Raw genomic sequence first — 13,504 nt, 5'->3', positions numbered from 1 at the left:
GTGCAATTCATCTTGGTAAGAATTCAACCTTTCATTCTAGGTCCAAGCACATTGATGTTAGGTATCATTGGATACGTGATGCTTTGGATGCTAGGTTGTTGGAATTGGCCAAGGTTCATACAGATGATAATGGTGCTGATATGATGACCAAGGCATTACCGAGAAGCAAGTTTGAAACTTGTTGTGAGATCGTCGGTTTGGCGGTCACCTCCACATAGTTGTGAGGGGGAGATATGTTTGGTTTTGGGCTCCCTTCCTATGTGGAGAAAGGCCCAATATATGCAAGCCCATGTGTCTCACTTAACCAAGTGGAGAGAGGTCAGATTAGTGAGAGAGAGAGAGAGCTGAATTCAGAGAGTGAGGCAAAGAGAAAAGTGAGAGAGGAAGAGCAAAACCCATTTTCGCATAAAACAGAGCAGCTGCACTAGATTCGCGATTTCTCCTTCGTTCACCGTCGGATCGGACTGAAATTTGGACAGCAGGTTCCTGACGCATGGTACTTCAATATGACCGGTTGGATCGTCGATCCGAGGTCTGAGGTGGGAGAAATTGAGCTCGGACAGTAACAGTTTTTCTGGTTTTTCTGCTGAACTTTGTTCTCAATTTCATGATTGTTTTCTCATTGTTTTGGCTGATTGTTGTGCTGGTTACCTTGCTGTTTTTGGCTGGTTACTGAGCACGAATTTGTGCCATATTTGAAACTCTCTTGTACCCATATTTTGATCATAGTGGAGCTCTATTACTGGTTTGGTCCCGTGGTTGTTTACTTCTCACATTGAGAAGGTTTTTCCACGTTAAAAATTATTGTGTCCTTTGTGGTAGTGATTTTAGTTGCTGTGATTATTTGTTGTTGCTCCTCACAGATTCTTACAAGTTTGGGAAATTGATTATCCGCTGCATATTGCTCTGTTAGAGTTGTTATTGTTATTTGTCGTTGAATTTCTCATCACAAAATGTCATATATAATGTAGAAGTTATCAAAATGGAAGAAAAAAAATATGTTGATTCAATCAGCCTCTCCAAATCAAATGATTGCCGCATAGAGACATAAAATAAATTTAACTTTATGCATTTGAATTCAACATTTAAAACACTTACCATGTTAAAAAAAATTAAAATAGAAAATTATTAGGTAACATGAATCAACTACCATGGATTAAAGCATTACACGCTTTTGGATTAAGTATGACAAAAAAAGTGAAATGAAAAGGAGAAATTAAATTTGTGGAATATAGTTCACACAATAGTTGTTAACTTGAAAAATACTTGCTATGGCCTCGAATAAAGGAGCTTAAAAATACATAGATGTCCTTCAATATTTACTTTATTTTTCCACTCTCCTATGTGTGTATAATAAAATTCAAATTTTGAAAGGTTCATTTTGTCAACATTATTATTAACCAACTTTTTTGGTGGATAGAGTTGATTGATGAAGAATAGGACAACATAGTCCTTGCATTTGATGAGGTGTCAAAATAATAGATTAGACTTGAATGGTAAAATTAGAAGTAATTAGTTCTCTAAAATTTATATCAACCCCGTTGTCAATAAGGCAATATGCACAATCTAATTGATTCATCTCACTCCTTAAATTGATTTTGCTAAAAATCAATTTTAGCTTTATCTTTGTTTCTCTCATTTACTAATAGCAATTTTTGTAGGATTGATTTCACCTATAAAAACAAGAACACAAGTTAGTAATTTATTTTTCAAAGTAAGAAACTCAAATGGGAGTAAATATAAATTTACCCAACTACTTGAGATGATTTCCCCTAAAACCAACCAATATAATTGATCATGAGAACCATTGGCCATACAATGATGAAGGATTTTGGATGTTTAGGGACACATGGGAAACATTTTGATTGATTAGAGTGTTATTCTAACTAATCTCAAGAGGGGTTTCCTTTGAATATATCCTCAAAATATAGTTTCAGCCTTTTAAAAAATAGGCTAGACCGTATTGTGTCACAAGATGATGCAATACTGTGTTTGTAGATTTGTGTTGTATTGCATGATGACTTATACATGTTGCACAATGATATCAAACAGAGTTAGAGATTCTGATATTTCCTTCGTATGGCGAGACTATGGTGTTGCTCAACAATGGCAAACAAAATTTTGAGGTTTAGACTAACCATAGTTTTGCACAACAAGGGTCCTCATTGACATTGCAAAATGTGATATAGATTTTGAAACAAAATATATTTAATTTTAAAGATCATGCACAATCATACTCTTTTCCCCAAACCCTCAATAAATACCATACATTTATAAACACATCACCAATCATCATATTCACAATCATCAACATTGCATTAATTCAAAAAAAATGATTGTTACAACAAACCTCTAAGAAAGCCCATCGATATATTGTACCACTTCTAAAAAGGGATACTTTAATGTTTCATTAACCTTAACTACTTTTGGTGTTGTATCTTTGACTTTTGGTAAGTCCAAAATGCATAAGAAAACTTTACTACTTCCTTTTTCATCCTAGGCCACCAAAACACTTTCTTCAAATCTTGGTACATTTTAGTGGCTTTTGAGTGTATACTTCAAATAATTTTATGTAATCTTCTTCCATAATCAGTTTTCTTAATCCTTCTATATCTAGTACACAAATCCTTTCTTGGAATTTTAAGATTCCGTCAACTCTCATATTAAATTTGACTTATTCTTTTAGTTAATCAATTCCCATTTATCAATCAAGTGAAAATATAGTTTTTTTCTCCCTTTCTAATCTCATCAAACAATCCATTGGTTACTATTAACATCCCTAATCTTACACTCCTAAGAGTAACCTCACACACTAAGCTAAGCCGCTATGGTCTCTATATTGTTTCAACGATTCTCCATGTTTTACCAATATTTCGTATACACGAAAAGATTTATTGGTCAATGCTTCGACAACTACATTTCCCTTCCTAGGATGATAACTAAGATCTAAGTCAAAGTCCTTGAGAATCTTTTCTTAGTAAAGAATACTTGATTTTAATTGTTAGTTTGTTTAATTGGTGGTAATCTACATATAATTGCAGGGAACTATCCTTTTTAATTAATCATACAAGCTCTCCTCATATGGAAACACTTGGTCTAGCAAATTGCTTTCTCAATAGTTCGTCTACTTGTTACATAACAAAGATAACTGTAAAGGAAACATCTTGTACGAGGCCATTGAAATGGGTATGGTTCTAGATACCAGGTCTATGTATCATATCTAGTGGTAAGCTATCTGATTCATATGGAGGTAAACTCATAATTAGCAACTCCTAAATTACCATATATTTTGATCTTCAAAGAGGGTGCCAAAAACAAAATGCATATTACTTTTGTGACACCCTAAACCTAAATTGAAATAAAAAGTAAAATGCATTAATTTTGAAAGAGATTCGCAACGGTTCTAAAATAGAGTATAAAAATTTTCTTTTAAACTATAAGGTTCAGGACGTCACATTCACACTTACACAAAATGCTTGCATAAAACATTTCAATTAAAAATCCTTTAATATCGAATATAGTTGAGGTTTATTAAATAAAAATTTATGACATAAAAACAAGTTTCAAACTTAGAGACAATTAATCTCTACATCCAAATAAAGATAAAAATAACACAATTGATCGATCGAATTTACAAAAGTCTAAATTAATTCATAACTCAACAAAATACGAAAAATTACTCCCACCTAGTATCACCTATCAGAGTGTGGATCACCAATCGATAACCTGAAATAACTGCGCTCTAGCAAGCGCCAAACACAAGCAACGAGAGGTGAGTTTCGAAAACATGTAATAGTATAAAATAATTGAGAAGAACTTGTAAAATATATTAAACATCGTATCATATCAAATCACAATCAACAAGTATAATCAAGGTAAAATATTGATACAATCTATGACATTAAGTAAGTAAACACACAAATCAAGTAATGTTATGCATGTTCTTATACTCTATACTCCTCCTCTTTCTTTGGTACCATTCTAACTCTGAAGTATTTGGTTAGGAGGCTTGATACTACGCCACCACGCAAGTGGACGGACAATTCAATTTGGCCATGTCCTCATGGATCCCCTCAACTTAACCCGAGACACATATACGCGACAGTCAAGGTAAACATGTGTTGCATGGTAGCTCCCGACATTTTGAATGCTACCTCCAAGTCACTTAGGAGTTCAACCACCCGAATACCACAAAGGTCTAACAATCTTACCCTAAGGCTCAACAGCAGACCGCCACGATCAGGCTCATTCAGTTGTACTTCCCCAAAATCACTAGGCTTATCAGGCCCTACCTATATAATGACCAAATAATCTCCACTTCAAAAATTATCAACATCTATTTTCTCCCCTCGTTGGCCTATGTTACTCACTCCATTAAGAGAACCATCATTGACACATGTCGAATTCATCACTATTCAATAAAACACAATATGTATTTTGTGATACTCATCAAGGTGGTAACGTCGTAAGTCAACAAGTAATCATCAATGCATATTTTCATAGTCATATATTACATTCAAAATTTATCATCATAATACACAAACTCCAACAATATATGATTTTCACTCACAGATAATAATACTAAATCATTCACACACACTACTTCAATTGAAAGTGAATTAATAACAATTCATCATATTTTATATCATATAACAATATCAAGGTAGACATAAACAAAACACAGAATTCGTCAAATACACAATTCTACAATAATTCAATTACCACACAATCTTCAAAATTTAAATCAAACAACATCCTATAAAAGTTTCTAACTCGTATTTTAACCTCACCAAATTCATGTTTTCTCATTAGTCAATTATTACTCAAAGGGCTTTAGCTGTACGTAGCAATCCCCGAATGAATTGCTATAAATATGGTTTTTCCGTTCATCTCACTTAATTTACACTCATGCATTCGAACTCACTCTCACCTCATACATTAGTTTGATCGTATGATATAAGAACCAAAACAATTTCAGCAGCCATCACATGTCGACAACGCTCAACGAACGAGTCCAAAAGCATCGATGGATTTGCATAGTCAATGAAACGTGGCTAATAATTTATGCGACATTAAAAATGTTACATAATTAATAAAAATATTACGCAAACATGTTCAAAATATCGTGAAAAGGTTATTAGAAAATGCATCACCGACACAATGGAGCGCCGATAGGGTCCAACGTCTACTTCGCCGAAACGCGCAAATGAGTAGTGCTTCTTGAAGGTTTCGACGAGTGGAATCCAAAAACGCTGTTAGTTTTTCAGGACGATGAACGTAGGTCGGAATTCGACAACACAGTCACGACGAGGGTGGAAACCCATGTTTTTAAGTGCAATAATTAGTGATTTCAAGCATAGGTAATGGAAGAAGGTGTTTCGTGGAGTCCAAATATGGCCTCGGTTTTCATTGATGATAGTCGTGGTGGTCAGAATCTTGATCAAAAGGTGGATGTGTTGATAATGATAGAGGAGATAACCACGATCACAAATGTGATCTTGATTTTGCATGACACTCACTATAATGGTCATGGGTGACGAGAGAAGAAGAAGAAAAATAGGGAAATGGAGGCGGAGGCGTACGAAGAAGAAAAAGGTGAGATCGCTTCTGTTCTTTCCTTTTTTTTTCTCTTTTATTACTATTTTTATACTATTATTATTATTATTATTATTATTATTATTATTATTATTATTATTATTATTATTATTATTATTATTATTATTATTATTATTATTATTATTTGCATTTGGGTTTTACATATAAAATATAAAAAGGTAGAGGATTCATGTGATGTGAATAAGATGTGAAGCCGTCTTTCTAAACTCCCTTTGTGTGCATAGTTATTGGAACCATAATAACATGTATTTTCTTGCCTCTAGTAGTACACAAGTACTAGCTGTCTGTCCTTTATTTTTGTTTGACCACTACCTGCCTTTGTGACCAATATAGCAATATTCAAATCAAGCCATGTTTAATTACTAAATCACAATAAATATGCATAAAATCACAATGCCATAAAAAATATATATATAAATTAAGAAAATCAATATCACTATACTAATATCTCATAATAATTATTTATAAAATAAATACTTAAAATAAAATATATTTAAAAATAATTAAATATAATTAAATGCGTTTAACATTAGTCAAACGCATAACAAAATATTTATTATAAAATTCGGGGTGTTACAACTTTACTCACAATTAGAATGATATATATATTTGTAGATGGTGGATTTTTGAATGGTTAAGAAGATAGATAATAAATCTTAGTGATTTACTGGAAAAAAAAATTAGGAGATTTTTTTTATTAACTAAATTGTCATTTTTAAATTATTAATAAAAATCTAATTGGCTTTTTACTGAAGTTAGTTTAAATATAGACTAAATTGTTACAATTTTATATGGGAAGTAAAAGTAGCTTATGTTAGAAAAACCTTAATAACGTTGTGCTCAACAATCCATGTCAATTCAAATTGAATTTTTAAGTTTTTCTCGATTACTCAAATGGGTTTTAATTCAAATTTTATTATGTTTTTAACGAAAAAAGTTATACAACTGTTTACAATATGAAGATGACACTAGCAACATAATTTAGTTGGAAAGTCTACATATAGCAATATTTGTAGACTCAAAATAATAAAATCATAGATTTGCGTTGTAATAATTTCTTTTGATTTTGATAAGTAAAATAGAAAGTCAACTTATAGGTTGTCATAAGTATAAAAAACTAGGCTGGTTTTAAATTTCTCTATTATATATATAGTATAACATTTGTGGTTTTTATATATATCAAATTTCAGAATTCTCTTTCAATACGAATAATGGAGATTTTGTCATTGAGAATTTCTAAAACTATTATTGTAATCTTGTCCCTTGTTTTGCTTTCCATCATGCCTGCTCAAGCACAAGGTTTGAGAATTTATTTTTAAGGTTTTGCTTTACAACATTCCAAATTTGTTGGATTATAAAAGTCCGAGGACTTAATTCAAAGTCCATTTATTACGTTTTTTTTTCTTCTAAAAGAATTATTATTTTAAAACAGTTTTTTTTTATAATCTCAAAAAAATAATCTTTAAATTATAGAATATTAAAATATTTTTTTTTATAATTTATAATAAACGAACTTTAAAACAGTTAAAATTTTAAGACTTTTTTTTAATAAAAATTTAAGCAATTAAAACTATAAAAATCCTATTGTACATTAGTAAAATTAGATGGATTTGTATTTATAACGAGTATAGAAGTTTTGAAGAATGCATTCAATGTTAGCCGGAATGATCAATTTGATGGTTGTCTAAAGGACATTTTGATATTTACTCCTTCTATTTTTAGATAAGTGTCGTTCTATGTTTCAAAAATATGCATTAATATGTTGTATTCTAATGTTAATATTGCAGTTCTTATTCCAAAGCTGGAACAAATTCAACAAGAATTATTAAATTCAAAGGTACTCATGATTACGTTTTAGCCAAATAGACACAATATTATTGAATTATTAATAATTACTTCATTATATTTTAATTAACATTTGTTAATATATAGATTCAAGATATAGCAACGAAAAAACCATACGAGTCTATATTGAAATTAATAAAATCTTCAAGCTTTCCAAATCGAATATCATTTTCACCTGACTTTTTGTTTGGTGCTGGATCTTCTGCCCTTCAGGTACATTTTGGAAAACAATATATATAATTAGGTGATCTTGTCAATAAAATATATATATATATATATATATATATATATATATATATATATATATATATATATAATATATATATATATATATATATATATATATATATATATATATATAATAGCTTGAAATTATACTATAAATTAATTTGTTACTAAAATCTCTTTGGTAACTTTTAGATTGAAGGAGCAGGTCATGAAGGAGGAAGAGGACTTGGTCTATGGGATGATATAGTTAAACATCACAAAGGTTTGAAATATATACTTACACTTGAAAAGAATTTAAATTAGCAACAACAAAAAAAATGTATAGATGTAGACGTATAGTGACAAGATTTTAATTTCTGATCAATTTATTATATGATCCCCAATTTAAATGGGTAATTGTATTATAATGACATGTAGTATTTTCATTTAGTTTTTTTGATAGCAATATCATCTTTTAATTATCATCAGTTTTTTTTTTTTTATAGCAATGTCATCTTTTAATTACCATTTGTTTTGTGCTGCAAAAGTTTATTGTTGGCTTTCTTTATATACAGATGTGTACGTAGATGTTGATAAATTTCCCACAAAGATTGATCATTACAAGCGATATAAGGTGAGTTCGCCAACTATAAAATTGATTTATTGATAAATATTATTATAGTTAGTATTTTGATGAGAAAGATGGTCCATCCATATTCTCCTTAACTCTCAACAACTCAACCATCAGTATAATATTATTACTCTCTTTCTTGTTAAAAAACATTATTACCTCATTCAAATATTAAAAATCGAAAACAATTCAAACTCAACACTTTTTTTTTTATTAACGAGTATAAAAATATACATTAATATTGTATTTAACTTTTATAAATTTATTTTACTATATACTATATTGTAGGAGGATGTGCAACATTTGAAGAAGCTCGGAGTAAATTCTTATAGAATGTCCATTTCTTGGAGTAGAGTGATGCCAGGTAATATTTTTATACTTTTGTAATATTTTTATACTAATAAAATCTAATATCTTAAATAATATAATATCAAGTTATTGTGTCGAAAGAGAAATTAATGTAACGAAAACAGTTAAATATTTAAGAGAAGGCTAAAATACATTCATTAGCTTTTAACAAAGAAAATTTTAGTAAAATTATCTTTTAGTTATAATTTGGTAACATTATCTCCCAAAAGAAATTAGTGGATGCACGTTCAAAAATATTTATTGCAGTTATTATTAGTTAACATTTACTTACATGTCTTTTAGAAGGCGTTTGTATGGAAGCTATACATTTGTGTGTATTTAATTAATATTCTTATAACTTGCTATCATACTAATTCTAAAAACTAGGTAGAAAATATTCTTATACTTAACTTGCTATCATATTAATATTCTTATACTTAATAAGTATTTTTTAATTAGAAAATTATTTATAAGAAAAAGAAAATATTGGTATTTATGTTGATTCTATTGGATGCATACCGCCACGAAATTATATTTAAATTTAACTTGTTACACAATTTAGCCATTTTCACCAATATTCTATTTGACTTTATCAAATTTGTATTGTGTCATATGTTTATCTTGAATTGAAAAATGACACTGAATATTGTCTTTCTTCTCTATAGAAAACTAATTACGTCAATACATGTACATTGTCTTTCTTCTCCATAAAAAACCAAACACTTAGAAATATATTTTAATTCATTCTTTTTTATTTTTTTAGTACGTGTTGGAATAAAAGTCTTCATATAATATATTGACTATCCATAACCAATTTATGCTTATCAGAGATTATTGGTTCCTTTGAGTAAAAGTTCGTGTGGCTACACAAAATTTTCAATATATAATTAAAAACTTTTCCCACATTGTTTGTAGAATATCTCCATTTTATATTTTTTTTTTCTATTAGATTTTATATTTTGTTTTCTAAGTAAGATTATTGTCCTTAGTATAATTTAGTGATAGTTCTCTGGCTTAGGGAATAAAGACTAGATGAAGATAAACCCAAAATTTATAATTTAGAGTAGAATTAAAGACATTATTTTGGAGTAATTTTCCAAATTAGCAATAACATAGGATACAAATTATACGAAGTGGAATATAATGTTAAAGGGACTAAAAATATAATTTAGTGTTTTTAAGATATAATACTTTATATATTATATAGATTTTAATAGATATGAAATGACAATGTAACAAAGATTACCTATTAGTCAATTGTAATATGATGAAGTGACGCACAAGACAATTTACATTGTTGACAAATATTTATTAAACTATATTTAATATGCACACCAAAATGTTATAATATATTCCTTTCTTGCCGTATTTTATTAATACATTTATTTTTCTTTATATTTTCAACAACCAATTATACAGATGGAACTCTCAAAGGAGGTATAAATAAAGAAGGTGTCAACTTCTACGACAATTTGATCAATGAGTTACTCAAAAATGGTATGATTCAAGCATCCATTATTCATTACATTAATTAAATACTATAAATTTTTTAAAATACGAACAACAATTTTTTTTTCTTCTCTTTTCATGAGTAATTTAAATGTGCAGGTATTGAGCCTTTTGTGACTATCATTCATTTTGACTATCCATTAGCTCTTCAACAAAAGCTTGGTGGCTTCATAAATCGCTCTATTGTGTAAATTTACCTATCAACTCATCTATAGATATTTAATTTTCAATGAAGTGATTTATCTTTAGAGTTGGTCTACACAAAAAATTATAGAATTTTACTATTCTTGCTTATACTATTAATGGTAAAATAAAATTTCAGGAAACATTACAAGGATTATTGTGAACTCCTATTTAAAACATATGGAGATCGAGTGAAATATTGGACTACAATTAATGAGGCAGAAGTTACAGCTATATATCAATACATGTACAACATTGACAATATTTCAACTGAGGCATGCCAAACTACTAGAATATGTAAACAATCATATAATTTACTTCACAACTTCCTCATTGCACATGCTACAGCATCAAAGTTATACAGAACAAAGTTCCAAGTAAGATGCACTTTGGAAATTCCATGCTACATATATAGCATCACCATTAGCTCGATATATATATATATATATATATATATATATATGTGTAGATTAATGGTTGAGATTCATAACAATGTGACTAGTTTATAAAATAAGGAGGATTTTAAAGAGCAAAAAAATATGTTTGATACAGGCAATACAAGGGGGAGAAATTGGGTTGGCTATTTCATCAGGAAGTTATGTTCCCTATAGTTCAAAAGCAGAGGATGTGGCTGCTGCTCAAAGACTAATGGATTTCTATTGGGGATGGTAAGTTCATTTTAGTTACTATGTATTCCACACACATTATTTCTTTTATCACTAGTTCAACATTTTGATTATTTAACTTTTTATATAATTTTTTAATAGTTAATACATGTACATATTTTTTTTATTTTTTTTTATTTTGCTACATTTCATTTCAACATGCAGGGTTTTAGAGCCAGTGTTTCATGGAGATTATCCAAAAATAATGAGAAAGCTGGTGGGGAATAGGCTACCAAAATTCACTAAAAAGGAGAAAAAAATGTTAAAAGGAAGTGCAAACTTTATTGGGATCAACTATTATACTTCTCACTTTGCTATATATGAACCAAATAGAACTAAGGTTATTGGTGATAGTTTTGATGCATTAGCTCGGTCAGAAGGTATGCGTTTGTTCAAACTAAATTCTACTTTCACACCACAGTTTGTACGAATCAAATTTTACTTATTTGATATGTAAGAGAATTACAATGATTGATTGTTGGCTGATTTTTAGGCCTTTTTTCATAATTGCAGTTTTTAACGATAAAGGAAAAACCCTTGGTTATATGGTGAGAAACTAGTAATAAGAATTTAGAATAATCATATTTATTATGGGAATAGCTTCATTTATTTTTTTAATTTTTGTTCAATATTGATAATTTGTAGGATCAATACGCTGGATTCTATGTTTATCCGGAAGGGTTATATAATGTCTTACTTTACATTAAGAACAAGTACAAAAATCCAAAAATCTACATAACTGAAAATGGTTGGTGTTTTATTTTGATCACATTTACAAAAGTATAACTAATATCTCTATTGTATTAAAAAAGAGAGAGAGAGAGAGAGAGAGATTTATTAATATATTTTTTGTGAAATTCTCTTTGTGTAGGTTGTGCATCTACGAAAAATCCAAATCCATTGAAGAACGAACACCGAGTGGCTTACATTGCTGCACATATAAACGCTACCAAAGCAGCAATTGAGTAAGTTATATTTCATCATCTTTAGAATTTCATGGATAATAAAAAATATATTGTTACAATTGATGATTTTTAGAATTGAAGATTTACTTTTGGCTTAATAAATATGTATGTACATTATATTTTATGTATGGTTTAATGTTGTTTTTCTAAGGTCTATTTAATTTGTATTGGGTTTGTCTATCACAAAAAAAAAAATGTATAATATTTTTAATAAACTAAAGGAGAATTTTAACCAAAAAAATAAAATCTTAACTATATTTTATTGTCTGTTAATATGAATTTAATTAAAGATACTTTTAAATAAATAGAATGAAATTATAACAAGTTAGACTAAAATAAAGCTTAAAATAGAGTTCAAATTTCGGTGAAAAAGAAAAATACTAACATACCAACTAATTACTAACATTGACTGTTTAAAAACAAAGGATTAGAACATAGTTTAATAACATCACAGTGATAGTATAAAATTTTAAGCAATCATTTAGTCATATTACTATATAGATATATGTTGAGATAGGTTAGAAGGTGGTATAACAAATTGACATCATGATCATATAATGAAAAGACTGTGTAAATTTTTTTAAATTGTTAGAGCATAAATTTAAAATCTTCTTAATAAATATTTATTCTTACTCAAAAGTGTATTTTTCAATTTAAAAGAGTAATATTTTAAATATTTATAAATGTTGGCTCTAAATATATCTAATATCAAAAGATGTCCAAATTCGAAGTGATGAAACAAATAAACATTAGTATGAAATATACATAAATTTGAAATGTTGTGCTTCTATAACCTCATTTCCCAAGAATATGATATTTAATATTTTTATATGTTTACATTGATAGTGATGGTGCAAATGTTCGTGGTTATTTCGCGTGGGCAGCATTTGATACATTTGAATTTCAAGCAGGCTATTCTGGAACGTGGGGACTTTATCATATCGATTTTAATAATAGCCTCAAGCGTATACCGACCGATGCGGCTAAATGGTACAAAAAGTATTTGACAAAAGATTTAATTGGATTTACATAAAAAATGGAGCACATCAATAAAATGTAGATGTAATGGAATTTGACTTTGAAATTTGATTGTTTATAATATGCCGTTTATTTTATTTCTTTGTAAATTCATATTAGATATAGATATTTCAAAGATTGTGTAAAGAATTTTGTTTTGAAAAATATATACAACACATTAATTATTTACTAATGTAATATCTGTAATACAATTGGTCATAAATAATTTCAGTAATTATTATAGGATAAATATTTATATATATAATATGAGAAAGTATTTATGTTATAATAACACAATAACCGTTATTTAAGACAATAAAATCAACAAACTAGTTTCTTGAATATGTTATTGGGAATATAGATATTCTAATTATAATAGTTTGTATACTATTATTTTATAGATATAATTTCCAATATTATGATTACTACACTATCCAATATAATAGTATAAAAATAAACTATTTAAAAATGTATTTAAAAAATGATTGATATTTATGAGAAACAACCAATTTTTTACT

At 28.5% G+C, this 13,504-nt stretch overlaps 1 protein-coding gene across 1 annotated transcript; it reads left to right on the top strand.

Moving 5' to 3' along the window:
* Positions 1-7,375: 7,375 nt before the first annotated feature.
* Positions 7,376-13,192, top strand: LOC101498550 (furostanol glycoside 26-O-beta-glucosidase-like). Its single transcript, XM_073366385.1, has 14 exons — positions 7,376-7,453; positions 7,549-7,674; positions 7,882-7,951; positions 8,244-8,302; positions 8,588-8,663; positions 10,067-10,144; positions 10,256-10,343; positions 10,479-10,716; positions 10,892-11,007; positions 11,170-11,384; positions 11,518-11,552; positions 11,650-11,752; positions 11,876-11,969; positions 12,816-13,192. Exons 1-14 carry the CDS (start codon positions 7,376-7,378, stop codon positions 13,000-13,002), a joined length of 1,563 nt encoding a protein of 520 aa, XP_073222486.1. The 3' UTR covers positions 13,003-13,192.
* The last annotated feature ends 312 nt before the right edge of the window (positions 13,193-13,504 follow it).

Source organism: Cicer arietinum, chromosome 3 (genome assembly GCF_000331145.2).
Source record: "Cicer arietinum cultivar CDC Frontier isolate Library 1 chromosome 3, Cicar.CDCFrontier_v2.0, whole genome shotgun sequence".
NCBI classification, from domain to species: Eukaryota; Viridiplantae; Streptophyta; class Magnoliopsida; order Fabales; family Fabaceae; genus Cicer; species Cicer arietinum.
This window is presented reverse-complemented; position numbering and strand designations above follow the sequence as displayed.

Bases quoted from the DNA above. Each gene is read 5' to 3' on its own strand.
- LOC101498550 (XM_073366385.1), top strand. From the start codon at position 7,376: ATGTTGTATTCTAATGTTAATATTGCAGTTCTTATTCCAAAGCTGGAA. The intron at 11,008-11,169 runs GTAAGTTCATTT...TTCAACATGCAG, and splicing joins ATGGATTTCTATTGGGGATG to GGTTTTAGAGCCAGTGTTTC. The intron at 11,970-12,815 runs GTAAGTTATATT...TTACATTGATAG, and splicing joins GCTACCAAAGCAGCAATTGA to TGATGGTGCAAATGTTCGTG.